Source organism: Neopsephotus bourkii, unplaced genomic scaffold, assembly GCF_033783945.1.
Source record: "Neopsephotus bourkii isolate Nb327-2 ecotype Australia unplaced genomic scaffold, CSIRO-AGI_Nbou_v1 NB_1680, whole genome shotgun sequence".
In the NCBI taxonomy this organism is placed as follows: domain Eukaryota; kingdom Metazoa; phylum Chordata; class Aves; order Psittaciformes; family Psittacidae; genus Neopsephotus; species Neopsephotus bourkii.
Window position 1 is genome coordinate 686,586 of NW_026902154.1, and position 16,541 is coordinate 703,126.

General features: G+C 53.8%; 2 protein-coding genes across 3 annotated transcripts; both read left to right on the plus strand.

Annotated features, from left to right (window-relative positions):
• Positions 1–722: 722 nt before the first annotated feature.
• AARS1 (alanyl-tRNA synthetase 1) lies at positions 723–15,527 on the plus strand. 2 transcript variants are annotated; one of them, XM_061375928.1, is made up of 20 exons: positions 723–1,016; positions 1,626–1,814; positions 3,031–3,176; positions 3,955–4,146; positions 4,664–4,808; positions 5,651–5,796; positions 6,358–6,466; positions 6,564–6,714; positions 7,070–7,194; positions 7,956–8,100; positions 8,744–8,922; positions 9,449–9,562; positions 10,329–10,535; positions 11,149–11,333; positions 11,754–11,862; positions 12,229–12,342; positions 12,618–12,737; positions 13,200–13,286; positions 14,852–14,965; positions 15,308–15,527. In XM_061375928.1, exons 1-20 carry the CDS (start codon positions 873–875, stop codon positions 15,488–15,490), a joined length of 2,904 nt encoding a protein of 967 aa, XP_061231912.1. In that variant the 5' UTR covers positions 723–872; the 3' UTR covers positions 15,491–15,527. The 2 variants fall into 2 exon arrangements, with proteins under 2 accessions (XP_061231912.1, XP_061231913.1); XM_061375929.1 differs by lacking the exons at positions 723–1,016; positions 1,626–1,814 and having other exon boundaries at positions 3,057–3,192; positions 3,970–4,146.
• A 27-nt stretch (positions 15,528–15,554) lies between these two features.
• On the plus strand, positions 15,555–16,541 carry EXOSC6 (exosome component 6). Its single transcript, XM_061375930.1, has one exon. It carries the CDS (start codon positions 15,665–15,667, stop codon positions 16,535–16,537), a length of 873 nt encoding a protein of 290 aa, XP_061231914.1. The 5' UTR covers positions 15,555–15,664; the 3' UTR covers positions 16,538–16,541.

The window sequence follows — 16,541 nt, forward strand, 5'->3', positions numbered from 1 at the left end:
GGGGTCTCCTCGCCTCAACCGGGGCCGCCGGGGGATGCGGGGCTGCCGGCCCCCCCCCCCTGCCTCTCGAGGGCATTGGAGACCAGATGGAGGCTGCTCTGAGGCCCTGCTGCGCCCGGCAGCCGCTGCTGCGCTGATTCATTCCTTCGCTCCTCGAGTGCTGCCTTCCCTCCTTCATGCAGCGCCTCGCTCGCCTTGGTACAATGAGGAATTGTCCCTGCACCAGAGCAGGGTTGGGGGAGCTTGGCCCTTCGGGTGATCGCATTGCGCTCCATCGGCAGGGTGCAGCTCCGTGTATGCTCTAGGCTGTACAGGAGGTGTCACCCGTCTGATGTGTGTGCGGCAACGTGGTTCCTCTCTGGGAAAGCACCCAGGCACCTCTGGAGTGACCCTGCTTTGAGCAGGAGGGGTGGATGACATGATCATTTCCACACTCAGCCCTTCCATAATCCTGTGATATAATCACCTTGAATGATTTTAGGACTTGGCAATCCCCCGCCATGTCTTCAGCAGAGCAAACACAACCTCTTACTGAGATCAGTATCCAGGTGAAATTGGTATTTTAGACCCACATGTTTTCAAAGGACAAGTAACTTGATGTAGAGCTCTAGAAATCGGGGAGGTTGGGTAAGAGGAAGTTTGCAGTCGGGCAGCACAATGTATTTGGGGCAGGCTGATGATTGAACTGAGGAGTCAGTGACAGTACTTAACCGTGTTGGGAGGCCCATTCAGGAGATGGAGGCAGTGATCCTGATGTTACTTCTTGAGCTGACAACATGTAAGAACTTTATTTGTTGTTCCTTCAGACTGCACCAAGGCCTCGCTGCTTTCCCTTCCGCTTGCTTTGGGCAACTGTAACTTGCAGCTTCAATATGGAGACTACGTTAACAGCAAGCCAGATCCGGCAACAGTTTATTGACTTCTTCAAGGAAAACAAGCACGTCTATGTGCACTCGTCTTCTACAATCCCCCTGGATGACCCCACACTGCTTTTTGCCAATGCTGGTATGAACCAGGTAGGATTCCCACTCTGGTACTGTGGTCCTTATGGACGCATCCTATATCAGTTGACACGTGTGAAGCTGTTTTATGTGGAAGACTACTGTTTTCTCCATCTTTCTTCTGGTCACACAGAGGTGATTGGTGTATCTGATGGAGCCCGCTGTGCTCTTGCAAAACTGGCAAGAGTGCTGGAAGAGGTTCCTGTGCCTGCTGGGATGACTGGTGGGAGCACTGCCAGTCTCCTTTGACCATTTGTACCACAACTAGTCCTGGCACAAATGCTTGACACCAGTTTTAAAGAGTGGCTGGGGCTGGGCTGCTGAAAAAAATTACTTTCTTTTGTCTTTGTCGTCTGGGAATCTGTCTGCTTTCATTCCCGTTGGAGATCCTGGGGTTTGGTGGACTCCAGGAACATGTGTGTATGTAGGAATGCTAAGCTCTAGGCAGTGCTACAGTCTCCTCACAGGCAGGAGATGGCAGGCTTGTTTCTGACAGCTGCCTTGGGTGTATCCAGGCTAGTGGTAACATGACATAGATAACACTTACTGCTTTGCTGTTGCTTGCAGCATTTGAAAAGAGGCTATTGGTGGTTTTCTTGATTGCTCTTTTGTCTTTCCTTTCAGTTCAAACCCATTTTCCTCAACACTATTGACCCCTCACACCCACTTGCTAAACTGAACAGAGCCACCAACACTCAGAAGTGCATCCGAGCAGGGGGCAAGCACAATGACCTGGATGACGTTGGAAAGGATGTCTACCACCACACCTTCTTCGAGATGCTGGGGTCCTGGTCCTTTGGGGATTATTTCAAGGTAAAACAGGCTAGGTGCAACTCTGAATCTCTTGCATGAAGTTACCCATCTCTGAACTCAGCAATTGCCAAGAAGAAAGAGAATATCTTGGCCCAGAGCGGTTCCTAAGGCGCATGTGGCTGCTTTGGAATTAATGAACTTGGAAGTTCTCCTGAACCTGCAGAATGTTTTGAGATTAATTACTTTGGGCTTACAAAGCTGATTATATTAATATTGTGGTTTAAACCCAGCCGATAATTTCAGCTGCTCACTTACCCCCCAGTTGGGATGGGGAGGAGAATAGAAAGACTTTAAACCTGACTGGTTTAGATAATATCAGTTTAATAACTAAAGTATAAAATAATACTAATACTAATAATGATAAGGGAAATTACAAGGGGAGAGAATATAAAACTTAAAGGGAAAAACCCAAGAAACCCAAGTGATGCACAATGCAATTGCTCACCACCCACCGACCAATACCCAGCCCGACCTGAGCAGCGATCTGGGCTTCTGGGTGACTCCCTGCAGTTTATATACTGGGCCTGACGTGCTGTGGATGTGCTAGCCCCTTTGGCTAGTCTGGGGCAGGTGTCCTCTCTGCTTCCCCCTAGCTTCCTGTGCCCCTCCTCACTGGCAGAGCATGAGACTGAAAAGTCCTTGATCAGGGTAAGTGCTACTGAGCAGCAACTAAAACATGGGTGTGTTACCAGCACTGCTCTCAGACTAAGGCCCAGACACAGCACTGCACCAGCTACTGGGAAGGAGAAAGATAGCTGTTAGCACTGAATGCAGGATAATTAACTGCCAGTTTGGGCTCTTTGGGCAGAGGTTTTAGTGGCTGTCCTGGAGTTGTGGGGACTTGCACGTGCTGAGTGACAATGATGGACCTTCAGACAGGAATGATCATAAAATAATGGTGTCCTTTCCCAAGCTCCTTGATAATACAGTGTTCAAATTCAGAAAGATAGTGTTGAGAATACAGAATAAGAGCACAATTAAAAGGCTTTTGAGGGGGCAGTGAACATGCTGAGAGTTAACTTACCTGCATCTGGAAAGCCACATGAGATGTTTTTCATGACCTGTTTGCTCCATATATTAATTTGCTTCCTTCTTACGTCAGAAGTCTGAAAGTTTTTGGCTATTCAGCTGCTGATACCTACAGTAGCCAGTACTCTGCATGTTGAAGAGAAACTTTTTTTGCATTCACTTGCTGACCTCATCTTTCCTTCTGCAGGATCTTGCTTGTAAACTGGCACTGGACCTTCTCACTAAGGAGTTTGGCATCCCTGTTGAAAGACTCTATGTTACTTACTTTGGTGGAAATGAGGCTGCAGGACTGCAGCCAGACCTGGAGTGCAAGCAGATCTGGTTGGATTTGGGGTAAGGCCTGAGGAAGGTGTGTGTCTTGATAAGCAATAGTCATTCAAAGAAAGATAGTGTGTATTCTGTGGCAGAGCACATGTAACAGGAAGTTTGAATAAAATCAAAGGATCACAAATGTTTGCAGGGTGGTGGTGTTGCAAAACAAAAGGGAAGTACTGGTATTAGCTAGAAGATACCGAGAGCATTCATTTCAAAATCTCTTCTGTAAGCTTAAGAGCATAAGAAGTGCCCACTGGGTCAGATCACAGCACACTGTGCTGCCTCTGACACTTGAGAAGAGGCTGGTTTTACAAGAGCAGGCATGCCTGACTGCTGTGCAGTCCATTCACCTCCTCTCCCCCAGCATCCAGTCATTAGATTAACTATGTTAGAAAGCTAGCCATCTATTCCCCTTATCTTCTGTTTGGGGCCCTGCTCCTTCAGAGTATGTCTGATCCTGTTTTTCTGAATCTGAGTCATAGTCTCCCACCCAGCCTTCTATGCTCAAAATTGAAGAGTCTCACTCTTTTCTTCACTCTCTTCCTAAGGCAGCTGCTCCATCCTAACAACCCAGGAGCTCTCCCTCCAGCTGGGACAAGTGTCAGGTGCCAGTATTGACTTGATCCTCCTCAGCAGGAGTCATGAGAAATTAGTCTTCTTGGATTAGCCTCTCTCAAGACTCCTGACAGTTCATCAGGGAGTTAGTGAGCTGAGGTTTCTCTGGTATAGCTCTTATTTTGGGAAACTCTTGCCTTGCTGTTAGTATCTGTTTTTAAATAGGAGTTTCTTGCTACAGGCTCGCTGAGGGCAGGATTCTGCCTGGCAATATGAAGGATAACTTTTGGGAAATGGGAGACACAGGGCCCTGTGGCCCTTGCAGCGAGATCCACTATGACCGGATTGGGGATAGAGATGCTTCACACCTGGTCAATCAGGATGATCCCAATGTCCTGGAGATCTGGAACCTGGTGTTCATACAGTTCAATAGGTGAGCCAGACCTCTTTCCCTCCCCAGGCTGCTCCAGCTCAGATTCTGTATTCTTTTACCTTCCCCTGGCTTGCTTGCCATCCCTTTTGTCCAGGATCTGTGTACTTTGGGATGCTCTGTGCCCTGACTGTCCTGTATAAAAGAGGCTGGAGCCTCTCTGGAGACTTCCTCTGCTGAGATGTGCGAATCTCCATGCTGAAGGACTAATCCCTGTAGTAATCCCTGGAGCCCCACTGGCTCTGGGGACAGACTGGAAGTATTTTCTTAGTTATCTGCCAAGAGTTCAGTAGGGGATAAGTGCCATCCCACTCAGAGTCTAGATTGTCATTGAGGGTCTTGTTAACTGTATTTTATCAAAGTTGTCCTTCGTGTGGCTTGTGCATGGGCTCACATCATAAACTTGATGGCACAAAATCTCGTGGAGATGAGGATTTCCTCATGGGAGTCCATGGAGATGGGGTTTCCTCTGCAGAGCCTCCATCCATCACAGCTCATCTTTCTTTGTGTGGCTGGGCAGGGAAGCTGATGGGGCACTGAAACCTCTTCCTAAGAAGAGTATTGATACTGGGATGGGCCTGGAGAGGCTGGTCTCTGTGCTGCAAAACAAGATGTCCAACTATGACACTGACCTCTTTCTTCCTTACTTTGAAGCCATCCAAAAGGTATGAACGGGAGGGGTTTGTGTCTGGGCCTGACCCAGCTGCCTCCATTCCCTCAATCACTGGCGAGATGCGTGGGGTGGTTGGGCAGGGCAATTATATCTGCAGGTCTCTGCTTCCCTGGCCGCTGGGAGCCCCAGGGGCTTGTACTGTCCTGAGGATAGGAACACAGGCTGGCACAGTAATTGTTGCCTTGGGACGTATTTCCCGGGGAAAATACAGGACAATGAGCAATGCAGCTTTCCCAAGTGTTTCTGTGAACAGTCCTGGTGTGCAGTCCTAGGTCCTCTCCCAAGGAGATGCTCTGCAGTCCCGTATGGGCAAGTGCCATCTTTGTGCCATGTGGAAGAGCATGTGATGCTGCTAACCCAGAATCAGGGTTTGTCCTCCAGTTACCCACCTGGAACATGCTGATCTGTAATAAATCCCTTTAGAGAGGAGGTTTCTGCCATAAACCGTGACAGTTTGCCATAAAACATGACTTGCAGGCCAAGTTCCTTGGCTAAGCAGGTTATGCCAGGACTCTGGTCCTCAAGCCAGTATGCACAAGAGATGATTTCCCTGCACTCTGTTCCTCTCCCTCTCCTGTGTCCTGGACTCTTAATGTTGAGATAAATTGGCCTTACTTCCCTCTGGTGTTGCAGACCCTGGAAGTGCAGGCTGTGGCACCATGCAGAGTCTCACAGCTTTCGCTTCACTTTCCAAGGGGAGCATGCCTCCTGTATGGCCACAGGCAGGGGAATAGTGGGTGGTTCATGAGGCACTTCCCTGTTGTTCAGCCATGTTGCTGGTCCCCACCATCCTGAATTGTGCCCTTTGCCCACCACCTTCTCCTCTCTGCACAGGGCACAGGTGCCAGGCCCTACATGGGGCAGGTTGGTGCTGAAGATGCTGATGGAATAGACATGGCCTACCGTGTGCTGGCTGACCATGCACGGACTATCACGCTGGCCCTTTCTGATGGGGGCAGACCTGACAACACTGGCAGAGGGTAAGAAGGGAGCTGCTGCGATGCTGCCACTCCCATTCTGTTCAGCATGACTTCCCCAAGGGCACTGGGATCTCCAGGATGTCTTTGAATTCAACATTGAAGCCGTGGATAGCAGAGTCTGGGCTCAGTATATCTGATGCTTCAGTCCCTGTAGTAAGGTCTGCCCAAAAGATCAAGACACACAGGTCTGAGGTTTCTTGTGCTTCCCAGTCCTGTTGTGTCAGCCCCAGAAAGGATCACTGGACAGACAGGCACAAAACCCTGGTAGGTGCTGTGCTGCTGTCAGAGAAAAACCACAATGAAGTTTGGGCCAGGGGGCTGTGCTGTGGTGCTGCTGGACTCACAGGACTGACTCTTAAGCACACAGCCTGGGTGGTGGAGCTGGAGCCTGGCACCTCACCTCTGGCTTGCTGCTGCTGTTTGCAGCTGCTTGAGAGAAAATGTGGTAAGGGAATCCTGTGCTTTTGGTCCTGGGAAGGGGTGCTGATAGGTGGGTGCTGGTGGATCTTCTACACAACTCAGAGGTGTAACATGTGCATGAGGGACTCTGCTGTCTCCTAGGTACGTGCTGAGGCGGATTCTCCGACGGGCTGTGCGCTACTCCCATGAGAAGCTCAATGCCCCCAAGGGTTTCTTTGCTACTCTGGTTGATGTGGTGGTGCAGTCACTGGTAGGTCCTTCCCCCACTCCACTGTATGTCCTGAAGACTTCCTCTGCTGAGATGTGCAGATCTCCATGCTGAAGGGTTAATGCTCTTGCGTCTACAGGGAGATGCCTTTCCTGAGCTGAAGAAAGACCCAGATATGGTGAAGGATATTATCAATGAAGAAGAGGATCAGTTCCTGAAAACACTCAGCAGAGGGCGTCGTATCCTGGACAGGAAGATCCAGAGCCTGGGTGATAGTAAAATCATCCCTGGTAAGACTGTGGCTTATGTCTGGGTGCAACAAAAAGCATTTATTATGTGTGGCAAAGTTCAGGCTCAGTCTGACTGGGAATTGAGAGATGGTGGAAGGTGTAAGGGGGGCGTAGTTGGAGTCAGAAGAGCATCTCTCAGAGCTGGGCCCCCAATCTCTCTTTTGGCCTGTGTTCACTTGCTCAGGTTTCTCAGCTGCCCAGCCACACAACATGATAGTGTGATGTCTGTGCTGTCAGAGAAGAGCCTTTTAGATGTTCACCAGAGGTTGTTGCTGTCCTACCGTGGTGCATAGCCAGGGAAAGGAGCAGTGTCTTGTGAAACAGGGGTGCTGACTGCTCTGCTTTTTCTCTGAAGGTGATACTGCCTGGCTGTTGTATGACACCTACGGCTTTCCTGCGGATCTCACTGGGCTGATTGCAGAGGAGAAGGGCCTTGTTGTGGACATGGAGGGCTTTGAAGAAGAGAGGAAAAATGCACAGGTAGATGGCAGCTCCAGGGGGAGCTGGTCTCTGGGTGGGCAGGGAGGATATCCTTCTTTATAGTCTGCAGTAATGAGTCTGCTCCTTTCTTACCAGCACTGCTCACACCTTGTCTGTCCCAGCGCCCTGGAGGAAAGACCAGGGCACAGCACCACAATTGTTGTGGGACATGTCTTTTCTGTGTGGCTGAGGCTGATTTTACTCACTGTGAGGCCCAGGGCCTCAAGCTCAGCATTCAGAGACAGTAAGAGTGCTCGAAGCACCTCCCCACTGTCTGTTCTGGATTGGTAATTTTGAGACTTCCCTGTCTTGAGGAGATGTGTCTGGGCAGGCCTGTAGCTTGGGTGCCTCTTCTAACATGTTTTCTGCAGCAGCAGGGAGTGGCATTGGCCAGCTGGCTGGGTACTTGCCTTGCCCTTGTTGGGCTCAGGCCTGCTTTGCATGCTCGTAGCACTAGAATAGCCTGCTGTGAAGCCAGAAGACCCCAACTGCTGGCACATAGGGTAAGGTGCATGCCCCATCCCTCGCAGTGTGCAAGGCCAGGTTGGACAGGGCTTGGAGCAACCTGCTCTAGTGGAAGGTGTCCCTGCCAATGGCAGGGGGTTAGAACTGGATAAGCTTTAAGCGGCCTTCCAACCCAAACCCGTCTGGGATTCTATGAAGTGCTAAACCAAGGAGCTGTCAGGAGTACAAGTGAGATGTGGTGTGCATGGGACAGTGCTGAGGTATTTTTTTCTCACTTTGTTGCTTGTCATTTTCAGCTCAAATCCCAGGGCAAGGGTGCTGCAGGGGAGGACCTCCTCATGCTGGACATCTATGCCATCGAAGAGCTAAGGGCCCGAGGGCTGGAGGCGACCGACGACTCGCCAAAATACAGCTATGCTTCAGATCCCAGTGGTACCTACGGTACGAAAAAAACCTCCCCAGAATCATCCTCTGCTGCCAAACCTTCCTGGCATGTACCTCAACAAGATCCCCCTCTGGACTCACTTTTCCCAGGATAGGGAGGTGAGAGTGGAGGCATGTGCAGGTGAATAGCCTGCTTGTCACTAGTCGAGCAGGGAAGGAGAAGGACAGGCTGTTCAAGGGCTGCTGTACTATTCAGGTCTGTTGTTGCCAGCTTGAGGTGATTCCTGTTCCCTGCGGCTTTGTGTCTCCACACCCCGATGTTTGTGTTTCTCAGCTGCTCGTTTGCCAGTATTTGGGAGACTGCAGTTTCTCCTGGGTCCACTAGCAGGTCCTTGGCTCACTTGCCCTGGCTTTTCCTGCTAAATCTTCCACTGGGTGGAAATTCAGGAGGCCCCCAGCTTGTGTGCTGGTGACTTTTACTGCATAAGTGTGGAATGAGGCGACAGTCTCTGCCTTGGAGAGCACTGAATGAAATTCCCTCTTATCCAGCTAACCGTTGCCCTAGTTCTTTCTCCTGCAAATGTGGTAGCTGCCATGAGCTCCTGCAGTAGGTGGGGGATGTTGCTATGAAATTCTGCTTCTGTGTAGTGTCTGCAAGGTTTTCCTACTTCACTTATGCTGCCTTTTGTCCTGGTGACAGATTTCGAGAGCCTTGTGGCCACAGTGAAAGCCATCCGCAGGGAGAAGATGTTTGTGGAGGAGGTATCCACTGGTCAGGAGTGTGGGATACTGCTGGACAAGACCTGCTTCTACGCTGAGCAAGGCGGGCAGATCTATGACCAGGGCTACATGGTCAAGGATGACAACAGCAGGGAGGATGTGAGTGGGCCTGAGAGCCTTCAACTAGACTTGATCTGATCTGGGGCCTGGGCAGAGGAGGAGAATGGGCAAGGCAAGCTCCAGCAATGCCCTGTCTGGCGGGTGTCAGGCATTGCACAGGCTTCCTTTCCAGGGATCCAGTGTGACACAGATGTGCTGAAATTTGTTCCCCTTGCTTCTTGGGGAGGTGCACTCTGTGCTGCAGCATCAGGCTGTTGCCAGAACCTGGCCTGTGGTGGTGGTGCTGGGATTGCTGTGCAGGACAGTGCTTTCTAGCTGTGATGGGAAGCTGAGGTGGGGAGCTCTTTCAGCTCTGCTGTGTCCCGTAACCATGCCCCATAGCCATGCCCTATCTTCATTCACTTCTCTGCTTTGTGGCCATGTGTGCTGTGACTGGGTGGAACTCAGCTTTTTCCTATCGCACACAGCTGAGACCTGTCCAGTTGCAGCTCACACCTCTGGCTGGACTGTGCATCCCTCTTTGCTCTCCTTCTCTGCTTACAAGGTGCCTTTCACTCTGTTACAGAAAACGGAATTCACAGTAAAGAACGTGCAGGTCCGAGGAGGTTATGTGCTTCACATAGGAACTGTATATGGAAACTTGAAAGTAGGAGATCAGGTCCACCTGTCTATTGATGAGGTGAGTTAAGACATTGTGTAACACATGATCTCATCTCTTTTTTCCCTGGATTTTGCCCTTTTCATTGATGCTGCTCTGGGGGCCTGGTGTTTCAGCCTGCTTTCCCTGCAGCACAAGGTGCAGGCAAGCAGTGTGGCCTTTCAGTCTGGGTGTCTCAAGACCTCCCCTGCTTGTCCTTCTCCTACCACAAGGCAAATAATGCCTTGGAACGAAATGGCTTAGAGCCACACTCACTGGGTTTTGCTGAGCAGCAGCAGAAACACATTTTGGATTGGGACTGGGATGTAGAACGTGTATGGTTCCTGGTGTTTTGGATGACAGTGGAGAGTCTGGGCTGCCTGCCCAACTCCAGACACTGCTCCTGTGGTCTCAGCATGCTGAGTGCATGCTGGGTTGAGCCTAGTCTGCAGAATGCATTTCCCCTCCCTCTAGAGGCAGCATCTTTGGAGCAAGAGGGAAGGCTTCCATCTTGCAGTGCTTCTGTCTGCTGAGGAGCAGATATCAGTGTCTCTGACCTGGTCTGTCCTTGGCCTCTCTCCAGACAGGCCCATCAAGGGGGCTGCTAAGAATGAGTCATGCACAAATTTGGTGGTGAGCATCCTGCTCCCTTAGCTGGGGCTCTAAGGTAGCAAGTATGATAAGTTCCTCTGGTCTCAAGCCAGTTTAGGCTTCTCTTGGAGCAGGACATTGACCTCCACTTCTGCTGCTAGAGGTGATGTTGGCTTCACAGTGCAGGATCCCATCTAACACTGGCTTCCTCCATCAGACGAGGCGGAGACCAGTCATGAGCAACCACACGGCCACCCACATCCTCAACTTTGCCCTGCGCTCCGTGCTGGGGGAGGCTGACCAGAGAGGGTCGCTGGTTGCACCGGACAGGCTGCGGTTCGACTTCACAGCCAAGGGAGCCTTGTCCACCCAGGAGATCAAGAAAGTTGAAGGGATCGCCAACCAGATGATTGAGGAGGCAAAGGTGGGTACAGCTGCCAGGTGGGATATGCTCAGGAAAAGTCCACCTTTTGGATGATCTGGGATAACTGGGAGGTCAGCCCAGCAGGAGTCTTCTGAGCTGCCAGTGCAGTAGTGTGCACAGATTGGCATCACCTCAGAGGATCCTGAGTGGGAAAACTCCATGTGGATTGGTAGCAAGCCCTCTGTAGGGTTGGAATATTTCCATGCCTGTGCTGGTGTTGCATTTAGCTACAGGAAGTTTGGCAGAGTAGTTTTGCAGGGGTGGCTTCATTTAGTGTACATGCGGCCACCCCATGATGTGTCCTCAGTAGCGAGAGCGTTGCTTGTGTGGTGCCAGAGCAGATGCTGGAGGACCCTGTGCCACGCTCAGGAGTCTGTGCTTAGGAAGCATTAGAATGTACATGGGGAGTCTGAGCAGGCAGTGCTGCCAGGAATTTTGAAGGTGAGGCATCTCTCCAGTGCCTTTGGGCTCCCTCCAGCTCAACAAACAAGAGCTCAGGTAAGGCACTGAAGGTCCCTTTTAAGCTTTTTTGGAGGAAGTTAGGATTCCCTGGGCCCTCAGTCAGAACTGACAAGGCTGGCTCTCACCTGCACCCCTTTCCTGTCCTCTGCAGACAGTGTACGCGCAGGACTGCCCTCTTGCAGCAGCCAAAGCTATCCAAGGACTGCGGGCAGTTTTTGATGAGACCTACCCTGACCCTGTCCGTGTGGTCTCAATTGGCATCCCTGTGGAGGAGCTGCTGGCCGACCCCTCTGGCCCCGCAGGCTCCATCACTTCAGTAGAGTTCTGCGGGGGCACGTGAGTATCTGGAGAGGCCAGGGGAGGTGGCAGGGTGGCTGGAAAGGAGCCCAAGCTCTGCTGGGAGTGCTGTGAGTGTCTGCTGGCTACACCCAGGGCAGAGCTGGAGGTGGTGGTGATCATGATGTGCCTTTGCATTCCGTGTTTAAAGTCAGTTTTTGCAGGCAGGAAAAATCTCTGCCTGCATGCTGTTGCTGCCCACACTCACAGTCTCTGACAGTGCAGAAACAAAGCCTTTGCCACCTTTGCCTTGCTTACTTGCTTTTAGCAGCTAGCTTAGGTTGGGGTTTCTGCCTGTCCCCATGCTTGCTTCCTGTTCCTGGCATGGTGGTTTTCTTGCTTCCGTGCCAATTGCTGCTGAGGTGAGAGGTGGGCTTCTAACTCTCTCTTATTGTGAGTCTTTCTGGGTTCTTTCCAAAGGCACTTGCAGAACTCCAGCCACGCTGGCCCTTTTGTGATTGTTTCAGAAGAAGCAATTGCTAAAGGCATCCGGAGGATAGTTGCAGTCACTGGGGGCGAAGCTCGGAAGGTGAGAGGAAGCAGGAGAGATCATCTGGAAAATCCCACATATTAACCATGTGCCAAGGTTCCTTTTGTTCAAATTTGTGCAGTATCCCTGGTGGGATACTCATTGCAAGGGTTCATGGGGGAGATGGCTTTCTCTTTATGGAGGAACTTAGCATTCCTTCTGGCAAAGAAGAATCCTGGGGCCTGTTTGCCAGCATCACACCCTGGTTCTGGTAACAAGCTGCCTGCTTTGGCTCTGCTGCTTCCTGAAGAGTTACTGACCTCCATCTGAGGGCTGCATCATTCCTTGCCCCTTCTCATGAGGTTGGCAAAAGCCCAGCCTGCTACATCTCCCTGTCTGACTTTAACTAGGATTCTATTCTGCTAGGCCCTCAGGAAAGTCGACAGCCTCAGGAAGCTGCTGTCAGCCCTGGAGGCCAAGGTGAAGGTCCAAACAGCTCCCAACAAGGATGTGCAGAAGGAGATCGTGGATCTCAGTGAGGTGAGGACAGTATCTGTGGTCTGCCTCCCCGGAGTTGAATGGCACCTTGATGACCAGCACTGGGGGGTATTAATGAGGCCCAGGTTCAGCCTCCTGCTCCTGTCCACCCTGTGTCCTGCGGATGCTGCAGCCAGCACCTCATGCCTGAGGCTGGGAGAGGAGGGGAGCTTAGTGGGCTCTGCCATTTGAGGCACTTGAGGTTCGTGAGTGTGGTGCAGCATCTCCTGTCATGGTCACCCATACCTTTAACCCTCTCCACGACTCCTGTTTTGCAGACACTGGCCACTGCTGTCATTCCACAGTGGCAGAAGGATGAACTGAGGGAGGCTGTTAAAGCACTGAAGAAAGTTATGGATGACCTGGACCGAGCAAGCAAAGCTGACATCCAGAAACGAGTGAGCCCTGATGGGAGCAAAGGACAGTGCAGGAGGGCTGCAGAGGGCTGCTTTGGGAGCTCCACTTGTGTCCGGCATGGAAGGGAACCAAGCTGTGGGAATGTTCCTCACGCATTTCAGCCTTCCAGCTTATCCCAGAGCATGGCTGCCTCCATGCCTGTTTCCTGGGTTGAAATGCAGTGCTAGTCTTGGTGTCTGGGGTGTTTCTGCCCTAGCAGTGCCCTTGGGGTCAGGCTTTCTCCTGGATCCCATTGGATTTTCCTGGAGGAGGGCTCAGACACAGCACTGCTGCTGCCTTGCAGGCCACAAATCATGAAGCTGCTCCAGGCTGGACTGTGGTGTGCTTGGGCACCTTGGGAGCCTTTGTACTTTTAGGGAGGTTACACATTCACCTGGGTGGTTCTTGTGTGCATAGACCAGCATAGTGTGTGTGCTGCAGCATCTGACCACTGTTGTCCTCAGGTGCTGGAGAAGACCAAGCAAGTCATTGAGAGTCACCCTAACCAGCCACTGGTCATCATGGAAATGGAAAATGGAGCCTCAGCAAAGGTAAGGGAGGGTCTCATCACTCCTCAGTGACCTTCCTGGTGCCTGAGGAGCAGTTGGGTGGTCTCTGCTCCCTGAGGGGAGGGTGGTGCTGTGTTACAGAGCTGGCACTTTTGTTACCTGCCAGCCCTGAGCAGTGACAAGAGGAAGGTTACACAGGGGCTGGGGCATGGGGGACTCTTGGCCACTGGCTGAGCTTCCATACCTGATGGTGGGCAGAGACCCCAATAGAAACGGCACTGTGCCCTGGCTCATCCAGCAGCCCTTACAACACGGAACAGGAGGGCTTAAGGAACTCTGAGCAGAAGCTCTGCCGAGCCACAGATGTCCTGCTGGATGTGGGTGCTGACATCAGGTGTGGGAGTGGCGTCCTAGGTTGAACATGTGCTCCCACCTCCTGGGCATCGCCTGCTGCAGCACAGCTCCAGTTCTTTCCAGCCAGCGCTGAAATTGTTCCTTCTGTCCTTTGTGCTGAATGGGCTGATAGTGCCCTGAGGTTGGACCAGTCTGGTTTTCATGCCCTTGCTCTCTGTAGCCATCCATGGTGCCAGTGCATCATTCTTCCTGACAGAAGGGTGTATCCCATCAATGGTGGTGCTCTGAGCCCCAGCTAGAGCAGCACCGCTTTGCCTCTGGAGGGCCCACCCCTGAAGCTCGGTGCAGCATTGTGTCTGTGCTAGCTCTCCCTGGGATGGGTAATGGGGTGCGTGGGTTCCCCCAGGCTCTGCAGTGCTGACAAACCCTTGCAGCTTCTTCACACTGCATTTGAGTCCTCCAGCCCTGCTGCAGAGCAGCTGCTCCCTCCTCTGGGAGCCACTTTCCAGGGCACAGTGTTTTTCCCTCTGCCCTTGGCACTAATTCTGCCAGCTCCCAGATAACTGAAGATGGGAAAATAAAACCAGTTCCTTGCAGTAGTGAGGGACCACAAGCCCTGGCTGTGTCCCCTGCCCCGGCAGGGATGTGAGTGTCTCTTGTGTTGGAGAACAGGAACACCGCAGGACACTGCTGGCTGGTTAAATGCAAGTCCAGAGCCCTGAGGTCTCCACTGAGCCTGGAGCCAGGTTGGGAGCGCAGGGGAGGTGTGCTGTAGGGATTGAGAGTCAGAGGAGGCCACAGAGATGCTGCGAGGGCTGGAGCAGCTCTGCTCTGGAGCCAGGCTGAGAGAGCTGGGCTGGGGTAGCCTGGAGAAGAGAAGGCTCCTGAAGGGGAGACCTTAGAGCAGCTCCAGTGCCTAAAGGGGCTGCAGGAAACCTGGAGAGGGGCTTGGGACAAGGGCCTGTAGGGACAGGACAAGGGGGAATGGCTTTAACCTGACAGAGGGGACACTGAGCTGAGCTCTTAGGCAGAAGCTCTTCCCTGTGAGGGTGCTGAGGCGCTGGCACAGGGTGCCCAGAGAAGCTGTGGCTGCCCCATCCCTGGCAGTGTTCAAGGCCAGGTTGGACACAGGGGCTTGGAGCAACCTGCTCCAGTGGAAGGGGTCCCTGCCTGTGGCAGGGGTTGGAACTGGATGAGCTTTAAGGTCCCTTCCAGCACAAACCAGGCTGGGATTCTGTGTTTTTGTCCTACAGGCCCTGAATGAATCTCTGAAGCTCTTCAAGACTTACTCCCCCCAGACTGCCACCATGCTCTTCACTGTAGATAATGAAGCTGGCAGAATCACCTGCCTCTGTCAAGTGCCCCAGGTAAGGCTGAGACACTGTCTCTGACCTCCCTGTTACTCTGTGGAGGATCCACAGCCTCCAGGCTGTCACTGGCTAACGCTACACACCCAAAACGCCTTTGGGTTTAGCAAGAGCCACAGCCCTTGTGCTTCGGGTTTGTTGCTAGGCTGCAGAAGAGAGGGAGGTGCACTCTGGGAAGGGGAAGAGCCAGGCCTAATGTGCTTGTGGGCATGGCAAAGCTTTTGGGGGCTGTGGAGCTGTAAGAGCCTTGCCCTGTTGCATCACGCTCATGGATGCCCTTCCCTCACTGCTGGCAGGGTTAAGGTTTAACTTCTTCATTTGTCGTTCTCTTTTCCTGCCCAGGAGACTGCAAATAAAGGCCTGAAGGCCAGCCAGTGGGTGCAGGAGGTGTCGGGCCTGATGGACGGCAAAGGCGGGGGAAAGGACGTCTCTGCGCAGGCCACGGGCAAGAACGTGGGATGCCTGCGGGAGGCCCTGCAGATAGCCACGGACTTTGCCAAGCTTCGGCTGGGCGAGCAGAACTGAGCGGGGAGGAGGCTCCCCGGGCCGCCCCCAGCACCCCCTGCCCGCCCTCTCCCTGCTGCTCCCAATAAACGCTACGGCCCCGAGGGCTGCCGGTTCCCGTCTGCTTTGGGGGGGGCGGAGCGGGCCGGGCTCCTCCTCTTCCTGCTGCTGCTCGCTGAGCCCTGCCCGCCGATCATGCCGGTGGATCACCGCCGCCTCTGCGGCCCGGAGGAGTCGCATGCGCCGGGGCTGTGGGCTGCGGTCTGCGGGGCGGCTGTAGCGGCGGAGGACGGTGAGGAGGGAGGTGGGGATGAAGCCCCGCGGGACCCCTGGGCCTTGCGGCCGCTGTTCGCCCGGGCCGCGGTGCTGAGCCAGGCCGACGGCTCGGCCTACGTGGAGCTGAGCGGGGGCACGAAGCTTCTCTGCGCCGCGTGGGGCCCGAGGGAGGCCCCCGAGCCCCCGACGGCGGCGGCGGCGGCGGCGGCGCTGAGAATGGGGCGGCTGCAGTGCGACTTCCGGCGGGCGCCGTTCGCGAGCCGCGGGGCTCGGCGGCGGCCGGGCTCGACGGCAGAGCGGGACGCGGAGCGGGACTTGGCGGCGGCGCTGCGGAGTGCGCTGGAGCCCACGCTGCAGCTGGAACGGTACCCGCGGACCCGGCTCCTGGTCAGCGTGCTGCTCCTGCAGGACGAAGGCTCCGTGCTGGCCGCCGCCATCAGCGCGGGGGCGCTGGCGCTGGCCGACTCCGGGGTGCAGATGTACGACCTGGCTGTGGGCTGCGCCCTGTGCCGCGGGCCCGATCCCTCCGCCGCCTGGGTGCTGCAGCCGGGGGAGGCCGAGGAGCGGCGGGCCGCGGTCCGGCTCACCGTGGCCCTGCTGCCGGCCCTCAACCAGGTATCGGCCGTGCAGGGCACCGGCAGCGGGAGCACGCCCGAGGACTGGGCAGAGGCGCTGTGCTTCGGCCTCGACGCCTGCTACCGCCTTTACCCGGTGCTGCGGCAGAGCCTGCTCCAGGCCACCGGCCGCCGCCGCCACCGCCGCCGCCGTGCCACCGCTGCCAGCACTGCCTGAGCGC